Genomic DNA, 13,700 nt, shown 5'->3' with positions numbered 1-13,700 from the left:
AGCTTTTCTTTTTTTCTTTTTTTTTTTTTTTTACTCTGATTCTAGTGATGCAACAAAGTCCACCCAACAGCTAACCCCAGGACTTCCTGCCACAGCCTCTCTCTTTCTTTAGGAGTTCTCATTGTCCCCACCCCTACCTGTCCAGCTCTTCCCGGGGTCAGCCACGCACCTTGGGCAGCACCCACCAAACACATCCTCATCAGGTGGCAGGGGCTTCACCACCCCCACCCCAACTCAGTCCCCACCCCTGCCGCAGAGGTCACACTCTGACCTCCCAATGTGGGCTTTTTAAGTTCTTCCAAGCTCCCATTTCCTGGGCTGAAAAGACTGGGGTGGGGCCCAAACTGAAAGGTTGAGAGAGCAAGTTCTGCTTTGTGCACAGTCAAAAAGCTGAAAGCCGGGTTAGGCTGCTGCTTGCAACACCCACACCCCAAACTGAAGTCCCAGCCACTCAGTTTCCTTGATGCATCTTCTTTTTTTCTCCAAGATTTATTATTATCATTGTTTTATTGGAAAGTCAGATTTACAGACAGAAAGACAGAGAAAGATCTTCTGTCTGCTGATTCAGTCCCCGAGTGGCCACAATGGCTGGAGCTGAGTTGATCCGAAGCCAGAAGCCAGGAGTTTCTTCTGGGTCTCCCATGTGGGTATAGGGTCCCAAGGCTTTAGGCCATCCTTCACTGCTTCCCCAGGCCTGGCAGGGAGCTGGATGGGAAGTGGAGCAGCTGGGATATAAACTGGCACCCATATGGGATCCCAGAACATGCAAGGTGAGGACTTTAGTCACTAGGCCACCCCACTGGGCCCAATGCATCTTCTAAGGCAGTGGAAGATGCCTCCAGTGGGAAACTTGGATGGAGTTCCTAGTTCCCGACTTCAGCCTGACCCAGGCCTAGCTGTTGTGGACATTTAGAGTGAACCAGAGGATGGGTCATCTCTCTGCCTTTCAAGCAGATGAAAATAGATTAATTAAATTTGTCAAAAACAAAGAGTTAGCCCAGGAGCACCCCAAGGGCAGAGTGAAATGCCAGCTGCCTCTGGGCCTGGGGCAGACGTACCCTGCCTTCACTCTAGCTCTCTCCTTGCCTCTCAACTCAGCTGGTCAGCAAGGGCTACAAGTTGCCATGGGCCAGGATCCATGCTTGCTGCTGGAAGTCAAACCAAGAAAAAGTATGAATTCCTTTCCTGGCATTTCCCGCAGCCCTTCAGGGCTGTCCCTGCCTCCTCCAATCACTTCATTCCTTTATGACAGGCAAGCAGGGCAGAGGAGAGCCAGTGGACCCCAATCTGTAGCAAGCACAAGGTGTGCCAGGAGCATCTGAAGCGAGAAAGGAGAGGCCAGGGGGCACTTCCCAGACCCCTGCCCCTGCTGGCAGTGACCCACTTTCTTCCCCCAGAGGCACAGCCTGAGGCTGGGAGACAGGACGCTGAGGTTCCTGGCTCCACCCCACGCCCATGCCCCAGTTTCTTTAGTCACCCAGAGAGGAGGGTTGAGGGCCCTCCCTCCTGGGAAAGGGAAGAAGAGAAAGTGGAGAGGGTGCTGGGAGGTGCCGCGCAGGCAGGCGTGGTCAGGCAGTGCGCCTCCCTCCCACGCCAGCCTGGTGGCTACCCAGACTGGTTCACTCGGAGGGCCTCGCTCTCCGCTCCCCTCCTTCTCCCACTCTGCTTGGGCCAATGGCACCTGGTGATCAGATTTTGGGTCCCAGGGCAGCTTCAGTCAGCCATCTAAGCCCACTAAGCAGAACATGCGGACTTCCTCAGTTCCAGAAAAATAAACATGGCTTCAGTTCTCTTGTGCCTGAGAAGGTGGTGGAGTTCAGAGAGGCCACCAAAGGCACAGCCCCGTCCACCCCTCTGTTCCTAGACCCAGGATGGCAGAGGTAAATGGCATCCAATGCTGCATGCAGCCCAGCCCTGAGGGCAGAAGGCAGGTGGGGGGGTCTCCAGAAGCCAAAGGCTCAGTTTGTATTGGACACATCTAGCAGGAGCTCTCCCTCTTTCAGACCTCAACTGCAGCCCAGCATGGTGGTCTAGTGGCTAAATCCTCGCCTTGCAATCACCGGGATTCCATATAGGCACCGGTTCATTGTGTCCTGCCTGCTCTACTTCCCATCCAGCTCCCTGTTTGTGGCCTGGAAAAGCAGTCAAGGACAGCCCAAAGCCTTGGGACCCTGCACCAGTGTGGGAACCCTGGAAGTGATTCCTGGCCCCTGGCTTCAGATTGGCTCAGTTCCAGCTGTTGCGGCCACTTGGGAAGTAAACCAGCACATGGAAGATCTTTATCGCTTCTTCTCTCTCTAAATCTGCCTTTCCAAAAAACATAGATAAACAAATCTTTTTTTTAAAAAGACCTGAATGGGCCCGGCGTGATAGCGTAATGGTTAAGGTCCTCGCCTTGAACGAGCCCGGGAACCCATATGGGCTCCGGTTCTAATCCCGCAGCTCCACTTCCCATCCAGCTCCCTGCTTGTGGCCTGGGAAAGCAGTCAAGGAAGGCCCAAAGCCTTGGGACCCTGCACCCTGCACCCTTGTGGGAGACCCGGAAAGAAGTTCCTGGCTCCTGGCTTCGGATTGGTACAGCACCGGCCGTTGCACTCACTTGGGGAGTGAATCATCGAGCGGAAGATCTTCCTCTCTGTCTCTCTTCCTCTCTGTACATCTGCTTTTCCAATAAAATAAATAAATCTTAAAAAAAAAAAAAGACCTGAACGGGCAGGGCTGGGCCTCCCCCCACTGTATCTCTTCCCCTAGAGACCAGCTTGCTGGTGACATTTGGCAAGGACAATGCTGGGGAAACAGGCGACCTCTGCGCCTGCCCAGCCTGCTACTCTGGCTCCAAGGCAAGCCCTACGGATAATCCAGGAAGCAGAGGGAAAGCGGGCAGTGCCCCCTGGGTCCTGGACCCAGCACTCCCATCACTCCTGCTTCCATCCCTGCCCCAGACCTTCCCTCCTGGGACTTTCTGTAGGGTGTCCATAGAGAAGTGGACACCCACATGCTCTGGCTCCAAACCGTGGTTTCATCTTACTTCCAGGGAGCGCCAAGGCACACCAGTTTGCAGACATCTGCCAGGTGCTAGGTATTTCACAGCCCCATACCTGATGTCAGCCTGAGCTCAGGAGCATGGCTGGTGCGGGACCCCTCCAAGAGGAAGAGCTGTGTGGAAGTGGGTTGCCTCCCTGGCCCCTGACAGCTGGAAGAAACAGTCCCTAGGAAAATGCTAGGAGAAGCACTTCACATGAGACATCCCCAAGCAATGACCTGGCTTCTAAGGCCACCCCTCCTCACCCTCCCTCAGAAACACTGAGCAGACAGCATCTCCCCCTGCTGGGGGTAGCTGGAAAGCCAGCCAGGATGAATGCCACGGGTGGGCAGGCAGCCTCTAGCTCCTGAGCAGTCTGCCTCCTGCTTCAGGGGGCACCTGCATCTGTGTTGCACCTCTGCCAGCTGGGACAGAGGAGCTGCCAGGGGAACTCAGCCTACCAGTATCTGGAAAGTCAGCCAGATCTCCATCCCAAGTTGGTGACTGTCACCTTTCACTATGAGGGAACAAAACCTCATACTAGGAAACATCCTGCCCCAGTCACCAGCAGAGGTCTATGGGCCACTTTCATGCCCTTTGCCAAGGGTCAGACTTCAGCCGCAGGGTGAAGCAGGGACTAGAGAGGGATCAGTATGCTCATTCAGAAGAAAGGAGTGGCTGGCCAGACATATGGCCTGGTCCCAGGGAGTGTCCAGCTGAGATGGGGAGTGTCCACCTGAGATGAGGGGCTAGGAAATGACAATCGCCCCCACCCCAGGAACCTTCTATCTCTTTCCCAAGCCAGCCTAAGAGGAGAAGGCAGAAAGTCAGAGCTGGCCAACCTGCCTGGCATGGGCCTGCAGTGAAGACCATGGGGAACAAAGGGGAGGGCACCTGGGTGCCTCCCTGACACCACTCGCATTGCCCTCCCATGGGCAGGGTTCCCACCCAGGCCCTGATCCCCTGTCTTCCAAATGTAGATGGGCAAACAGCCATCTGCCCCTATGGAAAAAGACATGGGGGATGGGATAGGCTGTGGAGGGTTCAAGTTGAGCAAGATGGACTCTGCCTCCTTCCACCGTGCAGAAGGAGACAGTCAGAGAGAGAAGGCAGTCATTACGCTGACCACACTGACCCATGACCCTCCTAAGAAACTCCTGAGGGTCCACTTGGGCAGCTCGGACACGTCCCCAGGGACACATGTCCAGAGCCAGCCTCCCATAGAGTTGCTTGGGGGTCACACCCACAGATTATTTGCGGCGCCACTGGACAGGGTCCCAGGAGCAGAGGGGAATGGCAAATCTCACAGCCCAAAGACCCCAAATTAGGAATTTGCTGTGTCCCAGATCCAGGAGGAAGAGAGACAGTTTACCTGGTCTCAGAGGAGGGTCTGTAAAGGGCCACCCTGCACCCCGATGTCACACCCCAATGCCATATGCCCAGGGACAGAGATGAATGCCAGGGTCCCTGCAAAGCTCTACTAAGATTAACCTGAGAATACAGAAAAAAACAGATTCACCAAGAAAGAAGCCACCACTGCAAAAGGGAAGCTGGATGCTTAGCTATGCTCTGCCATCATCCTAGAACACCCCCCCAGACAGTTCCAGGATTGCACTTCCCCCCTCAGGCCTATTTGCCTTGGCTAACTGGGCAGGGCAGAGCTGGCTCCAAGCCCCCAAATGGAGGGTGGGGCATGCAGCAGTCATACCTACACCCTCCCAGGGCCACCAGTTCCAAGGCTGATCTCCTGGTATGCTGTTTGCTTGTATCATTTCTCCACCCCTGACCCCTTGGTCCCTGACTGCTCAGGCACTGAGCATCCGCAGGCCTGTGCAGGACACCCATTATCCCTGTTGCATCTGAAGGAACCCAGGAAACTCTCCTCCACCTTCCCCACTGCTCTTACCCGACTCGCTGGGAGAGTTCATGCCGGCTGGGGCCCCGCAGCAAGCTGGCGTTGGGGGCTGGGAGACGGGAGGGGATGGAGCTGCGGTGATGTCAAGAGAGACAGACGATAACAGACAGATGGACGGGACGGGAGCCCGGGGCCGTCGTGCCTCTAATGCCCATCCGAGGCCATCCTTCGGGGCGAGGCAGTCAGGCACTCAGAACGGCAACCCTGGGGAGAAACGGAGCAGGGTTAGAGGTCCCCAACTCAGGCATCTGAGAATCACAGGAGACCTTGGAGCTGGTCCATGTACATACCCGGGGACAGGAGGGAAGGCACATCTGCCCAGGCTTCCTAATTGCAGGGGCTCCTGGGCCCCGAGAGGCAATGGCCATGGTGGCCACACCCAAACCAAGTCTTTTTCAAGTGACAGTGTCCATGGCCAGGCAGGGAGACTGGACAGCTTCCCAAGGGAGCCTGCTGTGGGACCAGGGGTACACTGAGGGACAAAACACTACATTTCCAATGGCCCTCTGTGGCAGCAGGCAGCTGTGGGGCTCAGCTGGAGGCCCTTGCAGCAGGTGACAGACTGGAGTCCAGCATCCCACCCCCAGCAGCCTAAGCTGGCAAGAGTCAGCTTCTTCCGGCTTCCTGACCCTTGTGCCACCAGACTCCACAACTCCTGCCTTTGGCCTTGGTCCCTCCCCACCCCCATTCAACATGGACTCAGGGCAAAAGTGTTTGTTTCCAGGAACTGGGAAAATCAGAGATATGCAAGATCCAGCACTTGCAGCCTGCATGCCCCAGAGCCCAAGCTCAGGGCCCCATTCACCTGCACAAGAAGGCCTGGCCTACACAGCCATGAAATCCAGCTTGAGACGAAAGCCTGCCACAAGTCAAGCCCCCTTCCCAACAAGGGACATCTTCTTCCAGCTTCAACAAAGGCACCCAATGACCCAACAGTGAGTGAGGTTAATGTAGAAACAGAGAGCGTAAGTACAGGGTTGTGGGCTTGCCAACCCATGCCACTCCTGCAGCCCCCCGCCGCCTCAGCTCTGTCCATTTTTTTAAGCCTCAGACACTATGCATGTACCCACCTGGACCCAGCCCTAAGCAGCCCACAATCCACTCCAGACTTGATCTCACTAATTTGCTTCCAAAATGCAGGCAAGTTCTCCAACATCCAATGAGAGAGTGAGGTAGCAGGGAATGAGCAGAGCTGCCTGGTGGTTAAGTCCTAGCTCTGCTCCCCAAGGCTGGAACAGACACTCAGCATAGCCTGCTGGCGGAACTGATTTTTAGTGAGCCACACACCCTCGTCCTAGGTTCCCAGGGTTCCCAGGACTGGGGTCCAGGCAGAGGCCCCACAGCCTAGAAGTCAGTCATGGTATGGCACAAGTACCTGAAGAAATCCTGGAGCCAGCTACCCTCTGCCCTCACCCCCGGGGCTGGGACGCTGTGGCTGTAAGAAGGTGCCCTGGGGGTGGAGGGCCAGAGCTAAAGGGGCTGCACACTGCACTGTGGATGGGCCCAGGTGTGGGGTAAGGACAAAGAAAACCGTGCACAGGCTTGGGGCCAAGCTCAGGAATGTGGCAGGTGGGGCTGCCGATGCCCTGGCAGGGCCCGCGTGGGCAGGCAATCTCTTTGCCCGTGCCCACACCAGCGCTGGCACCCAGTGCCGCTCACACCCTTTCCCGTGGGCTGGGGAACACAGGTTCAGAAATTCCCACGATTCCCAGCAGCCCCAGAAACACAGCCCATATCCTTGGTGTCAGGGGGCTCCGAAGGGACAGAGCTTGGCTCCCACCCTTCCCCCACTTCCCTTCCAACCTCTCCGGATAAAGCAGGAGAGAAGGGACAGTTCCTGAGGCTCACAACAGGCTAGGGTGAGTTTTTGCTCCTGCCCCCCCCCCCCCACAACCACCCTGTGAGATCCAATGGGTCCCTTGGGGCCCAGACATCCAAGACTGCCAGCAACCCCCCACCAAGGCTCCCCAGAGAACAAGAGCCACCGGCCAAGCTGGCCTCCCAGGAAACAAAGCAGCCTTCATGGCCAGATCAGGACAGGCGCAGATTCTTGTCTAGGGTGGGGCCTGGAGGGGAAAAGAGGGCAGGCTGATGTTTAAAACCTGAGCTCTTTGTTCCCGCCTCTGCCGAGGAAACCTGCTGACTCTGGGGAAACGAGGGTCTCACTAGTGGGCAGTGAGGCCCAGCACTTGGGAGGCCAAGCCAGGGAGTGGCAACTTCCCTAACATCCCAGGATAGGCAGAACCCCAGGACCCTGTCACCCTCCCCGCAGTGGATAACTCTCTCCTCTGGACAGACCTGTACTCACCTCCAAACCCGCCTTACAAGGATGCTGTCCTTGAGGATTCCCTCCAAATTCCCAGATCTGAGTCAGGTGTCCCATGAAGGGCCCCTCTGGAACTCAGATTCCGCCCCCATGCCACCTGCTCCCCACACAGCAGCCTGCACCTTCCTCACGGCAGGCCAAGGTCCTGCACTCCCAGGCCCCAGGAGCAGAGGCAAGCAATCTATACCAAGCCAGGCGAGTGGCAGATGGATTCACTTGCTCCAGCAACTTTGCCCAAAAGCTACGAGCCCAGATAGCACACGCCAAGACTTAGCTAAGGACTTCCCAACCCGGCCGCTTCCTGATGGGTAGCCTCAGCAGACCCCCTTGCCCTAACCTCCATGAACTTTTTCACTGCCCACCAAGCCATGCAGGGGGACGGACTTGGCAGTCCAGGCCCACAACTAAGGAGAAGGGAAGGACATCAGAGAAGAAAAAAAAAAAAGGCTCTGGGCTGACAAATTCATTTTTGCAATCGGCCCATTTCTGTTTGTCTGCTCAGACGCAGCTCCAGGCATCTGCACAAGCCAGATGGAGGAGGCTGCTATTTCTAGAAAAAAAAAAAAAAAAAAAAGAAGAAGAAGAAGACGAAGGGGGGTAAGAGGGGAGCAAGGAAAGAGGTGGAGGCAGAGGGCAGAAGAGGGGTCTGCTTGCCCTAAAACCTCAGGTGGGATGACACCCTCTCCCCAGCACAATCAAATAGGATCCCTATTCAAGATAGGTCTGGGGCTGTCGCTGGGGTGAGCAAGGTGGGGGAGAAGAAAGGCAGAGAAAGTTGAATTAGCCGAAGTCGGCTACAATAGGCCGCCTCACGGGCTGCATCAGGTTTTCATTCATGAGCAGGCGACACTGCTCCAAAAATGCCAAGAACCGCCCCCCCCCCCCCCCGTCTCTTCACCCCCCCCTCCAGGAGCACGTCCTCCCGCAGGCTGGCTGAGCCTGATGGCGCGTTCCAGACATCCCTCCTGAAAGGGATGTGAGTAGGAAGAATTAATGATTAAAGAGCAGCTGGTACTTCAGCACCAACCGCACTACCCCCGGCTCCTTTAGCTGATCACCACCCCCTTCGGCTAGCAAGAAGCAAACGACCCCCCCCACTCCAGTCCCAGGCCCCCTTTGCAAGCCCCCATCTCTAAGATGCCACCCCCAGGAAAGAGAAAGCAAACCTTTGTCTCATGGGGGTGGGTGGGGCACAGGATACTGTGGACGCCCCTCCAAGGCAGAAAGACTGGGACAGAAGGAGAAGCTGGCCTGCCTCTTCCTGGGCTCTGCAGCTCTGGCCCCTTGGGGAGCACACACTTCCAGGGTCCGGTGGACACACTGGGGACTCACTCGTCTAACTCCGAGCCCCCTGGGCCTGCCTCCTCAAGGCGCAGTTCCGAGCCAGGCCCAAGTGGAGAGAGGGCAAAGAGAAGATTCAGGAAAAGGAGAGGAGGCAAATCAAGATCTCGCATCTCAAAAGGGAGAAGGAGGAAATACTGGAATGAACAAACAGGCAGCCCCAACATGGCTCGCTCCCCATTCCCAGCCCAGCCCAAGCCAGCATCTTCATAGCCATCATTGATTGGGGGGGTGGGGTCTGGGCCTCACAAGAATTTCTCTCCCTTCCTCCTCAGGACCCAGTCCTAGGCTCCAGGCTTGCAAGGCAGCCTGACCAGCGGTCCTCTCTGGCCCAAACTCCTTAATCTCCCCTCCCCGCCTCCTTTTGTCCCTTGCATTGGCCACCAGCTTCCTCTCCCAGGTAGACTTTGCTGAACTCTATGACCAGGGCTGCCATCGCCACCACCACCACCATCATCAACAACACCAACACCCCTGGGCTCCAAAGCCAATTCCAGGTTTCAGAAGTGTGGTGGTCACTGTCAGAATGGGGGAGGGGGTCCCCTTCACACACCCCTCCCAGGAGCAACTGCAGTTACCACCCTTTGCTGCTAGGGACACCCCGCATCTCAAAAGGCCAGTGGTAGGGGTACTGAGTGATCATCTCTTCCAAAGGCAACACTCCATCTCTCCCATCTGCTCCCCCTCCCAGATTAATTACTTAAACCAAGCCAGTTCTCATCCTCCCCAGGACCCCAGGGACAAGTGGGGTAGGGAAGCTGACTCCTCCAAGTTCCCAAGGCACTGCTGTTGCCCCCATCTCCATGTCACATAGATCCTGGATGAAAACCGGAGGTGAGGTGGGGGGCAGCCACCCCAGACAAAAAGCAAGGGAGGGACTGCATTTCATTTCCTACCTCCCTGTCTCTCCCTGGCTCCAGGGTGTCAGACAAGAGAAGGTGGAAACAAACGCAGTGACGCTTCACGGAGGAAGGGGTGAGAATAATGGGAGGGAGAAGTAAGAGGGGCTCCGCGGTTCCCCTCCTCACGCACCCAAGTCAAGGGCGTAAAATTAAGAATGCGTTCTCAGTCACAGAGAGAAGCGCTGTGGGTGGGCAGCGCCCCTCACCTCAAAGCACCAAGAAACGGGTGTCCGGCGAGGAGGGGGTCTGCACAGAATCCGCGGGTGCAGGGCTCAGTCGGTCTGCAACGCAACGTGCAACGCCAGGGAGATGGCAAACACGCACTCCTGCCTGTCTCCGGGACGTCTGGGGGCGCGGGGCGCTGGAAGGAGGGCCCCTCCCTTACCTGCAAGGCGGGCACCCCTGCACAGGAGGGCCGGGGAGGGGCGCGCGCAGCAACCCCCGAAGCCCAGCAGCGCGGCGAGCGATGCTCCGCGGTGGGAAGCGGGGCCTTCGGCTGGCACCCGGGCGCGGGGAGGCAAGAAGGGGGGCGCGGAGCGCCGCGCGCGTGGGGAGCCCGCGGGCAGCGACGGCAGGAGGAGGGGACGTCGCCTCGCGTCCCGCGGGCCGTGGGAGACGGGATCGGGGCCCGAGCGGCGCGCTCACCCGCTGCGGATCGAGCTCCGGCTTCGCGGGCGGTGGCGGCAGCAACGGCGGCGGCAGCAACGGCAGCGCCTACTCGACGGCTCCTCCATCTTTGCGGCGGCTCCTCCGGCTCCGCTCGCCGCCGCCACCAACAACAACATTCGGAGACGTCACTCCCGTCACGTGACCCGACCCGGAGCTAAAAATAGAATCAGACCCCCCCTCCTCCGACTACTGCCACCACCAACCCCTCCTCTCTCTCGGCCCTCCCCGCCAGGCGGGGCCAGCAGCGCCACCGTGACAGCTTCTTAAAGGACCAACACCCAGGAAAGAGCTGGGTTGGGGTGAAGGAAGGGATGGTCTGGGTGGCTGGGTGGTGGTGGCAGGGGCGGGTTTGGCTGCTGGGGCTCGACCTCAGGGACTTAAGGCCCTTCCTCGACTTCCTTTTCAAACCTTGGGTGGTGCAATCGCTGCCTGCCTAAGCTGCTCCCTTAGGGGCGCGCTCCCACGGTGGGGGAGGAGAACCGGGGATGAACTCTCAGGGGCAGGGAGGGTCGCGCGTAAACCCCTGCTGAGGTGATCAGGCTGGAAGTGGTTGGCTCACACAGTAGCCACCAGCCCTGACCGCACACAAGGCGTTGGTGTTGATCAGGCGCTAGGGGAAGACGAGCCCTGCCTGGAAGGACCAGTCTGTGGAGGTGAGGTCCCAGGCCTCCCGAAGACCCCGCCCAACAGTAGCCGGGAAAAACTCCAGGTCCCCAACTAGAGCGCCATCCACTTTAGTGTTCCTCTTGGGACACCATCGAGTGTGATTAAACCTAGCCAGTGTGTCGCTGGGCCAGCAATTCCACAGACAAAAAAAAATCCAGTCTAAGGAAATAAGCATGGTTGTGTTCCAAATACACATAGAAGGAAAGCGATTGATGTGAAATATTGTAAACAACCTAAATGTCTACCAGTAGGGAATTGGCTCAGAGAAGTTAGATAATGGCCCAGAGTTACAGAGTCCATTAAAGCACGAACTGGGGTTCACACACGCATGTCTCCCTGCTCCCCAAACCCAAAGACCAGAACTCAAGGCCCTTTGAAAGTCACTGAGAGCTTCACTCCAAGTCCCCCAGGAGCCAAGAGGCCTGAAAGTCATGAAAATTTACCCTGTGACATCTGAATGAGGTTTGACACTCTCCGTTCTCAGGTCAGTGAGAGCAAAATGGCGCCTATACTCTACCGCGTGACAGGGAGGGCACCTGTGGGAAGTGTGGGGCTGTGGGATCCTTTTCGTTTTAAGGAGCTGAAAATTCTTTACCAATTGTCTCCTAAGTCCCTATGGTGGGGACCATCACTGTGGAAACAGGGGTTAAGGGACCATCTCCTTAACCCCTGCCTCAGTTTCCCGATTCAGGCTGAAAATGCAGAAGGTGTCAAGTGGCTGCATGGGGAACCTCCAGCCTGAGGAACTAGTGGTGAATTCGGCCTCTTGGAAGAAGGAAATCAATTGTAGAAGATAATCAGGCAATTATGCCACAGCCTGGCAGTTGGCACCGGCATTGGACTTTGAAAGGGGTTGGGAGGGCAATGGGGAGTGGTGAGCAGCAGCCTGGAGCTGGGCCGTGCTCTGGGGCAGCCCTGTGGAAGGAGGTGGAGCAGCTTCCTCCTGCCCAGTGGTCACTGTTGAGCTGCGGACAGCTAGCACCCACCTCCTCCACAGCCCCTCTGTCCCACCCTAGGGCTGTGGCTTCTAAGGTTGGTCAGGCCTAGGGGAGAGCCAGAGCATACACTTCAGCTGTGCCTTCCCCTGCCCAACTCTCACCCCCAGCATCTCCTGGGTGCAAATCTTCAGATCCATGGGATTCTTTGACTACAGTTCTAGTGCCCGGTGTAGCCATCCTTAGGGGACCCCACAGAATGGGTGAGATGGATAGAATCCAGTTCTGCCTCAGTATGGCCCCAAGCAGAAAAGTGATACAGACAGAGGAGGAGCTGAGCTGACAAACCCAAGCAATAAGTAGAAGCATGCATTCGATATTTATCAAAGACAATATGCTCTCTTTAAAGTGTTTATCAATTACTAAAGGCGTCTGGTACACAAAGGCGTCTTGTATTTATTCCATTCAGCAAGAATTTATTGACTATGCTGTTATGAGACCAGCACAATGCTATGCACTGTGAGGACAGTAAAGAAAAGAGGAGGAGGATAAAGAAGGGGAAGATTGAGGGGAGGGGAGAAGAACGTGGGAGGAGGAGGGGAGAAGGAAGAAAACAGGTAGGGAGATGAGGAAACCTGGGTCTGGACAGCTCCGACCCTGTGGATGAGTCATTCCCCCCAGGACCTTGGTCTCCTTATCTGGGAAGCTGAACTTGAACTTCTTCCCTAGGTCTGTGAATGACGGATACATGGGATACATGATGGCTCATGTGACAGCATTCAGCCTATGTTCTGGCTTCAAAGTTTGGTCAGGACCTTCACTCCTTAAGAAAGCTCAGACCCAACTTGCCCTTGGGCTCTTTACAATGAACTTGGGAGCCCAAGACAAAGAGTCTATTTCAAGGCAAACCACCTATGCACTCCCAGGTTCAAAGCTAAAATGAGGTCAGTAAGGAAGGAGCTGTGTAGAATGTAATGAACCCTGCCTCCAGGATACCTGGGCTTGGCCAAAGGCCGCCTGTGTGCCCATGGACAAGTGCCTATTCCTCTCTCTGGGCTCTTATTTGTTTATGTGATGAGAGGGTTAGATTGGATGTTCCTCCTTCCAGCTGAAGACATTTCTGGATGGTCCAACAAGATGACACTGAGAAGGAAAGGAAGAAAAAACAATTTCTGGGGCCTGACTCAATAGCCTAGCAGCTAAAGTCCTCACCTTGAACGTTCTGGGTTCTCATATGGGTGCCGGATCTAATCCCAGCAGCTCCTCTTCCCATCCAGCTCCCTGCTTGTGGCCTGGGAAAGCAGTCGAGAATGCCCAAAGTCTTGGAACCCTGCAACTGTGTGGGAGACCCAGAAGAGGCTCCTGGCTTCGGATTGGCTCAGCTCCAGTGCTCGCTTCGGCAGCACATATACTAAAATTGGAACGATACAGAGAAGATTAGCATGGCCCCTGCACAAGGATGACATGGATTGGCTCAGCTCCAGCCGTTGCGGCCGCTTGGGGAGTGAACCATCGGACAGAAGATCTTCCTCTCTGTCTTGTCTTCTCTCTGTATATCTGCTTTTCCAATAAAAATAAATAAATAAACAAATCTTTAAAAAAAAAAATTTCTGGGGCCTCCACAATGGCTCAATTAGCTAAATCTTTACCTTGCAAGCAATGGGCAATGGTTGAACGTGTCATGGATGCTCCACTTCCCATCCAGCTCCCTGCTTGTGGGCTTGAAAAGCAGCAGAGGATGGCCCAAAGCTTTGGACCTCTGCACCTATGTGGGAAACCCAGAGGAAGCTCCAGGCTCCTGGCTTCAGATCAGCTCAGCTCCAGCCAACTGTTGCAACCATTTGGGGAGTGAAACAGCAGATGGAAGATCTTCATCTCTCTTTCTCTCTGTAATTCTGCCTTCCTAATAAAAATAAATACTTTA

General features: G+C 56.0%; 1 protein-coding gene and 1 pseudogene across 1 annotated transcript in view; one reads left to right on the top strand and one right to left on the bottom strand.

Moving 5' to 3' along the window:
• Window positions 1–10,311, bottom strand: part of HDAC5 (histone deacetylase 5) — a 36,806-nt gene extending 26,495 nt beyond the window's left edge. Inside the window, exons 1-2 of the mRNA XM_004597318.2 lie at window positions 10,152–10,311; window positions 4,929–5,141 (exon numbers count right to left, since the gene is read on the bottom strand). Coding sequence (XP_004597375.1) covers window positions 4,929–4,950 — 22 coding nt within the window. The 5' untranslated portion in view covers window positions 4,951–5,141; window positions 10,152–10,311. The remainder of the gene's footprint in view (window positions 1–4,928; window positions 5,142–10,151) is intronic.
• Window positions 10,312–13,163: 2,852 nt separating this feature from the next.
• LOC118759689 (U6 spliceosomal RNA) lies at window positions 13,164–13,247 on the top strand (annotated as a pseudogene).
• The last annotated feature ends 453 nt before the right edge of the window (window positions 13,248–13,700 follow it).

The sequence above is a fragment of the Ochotona princeps genome, chromosome 17, assembly GCF_030435755.1.
Source record: "Ochotona princeps isolate mOchPri1 chromosome 17, mOchPri1.hap1, whole genome shotgun sequence".
NCBI classification, from domain to species: Eukaryota; Metazoa; Chordata; class Mammalia; order Lagomorpha; family Ochotonidae; genus Ochotona; species Ochotona princeps.
The sequence above is the reverse complement of the archived record's forward strand: the minus strand, read 5'-3'. Positions and strand labels throughout refer to the sequence as shown.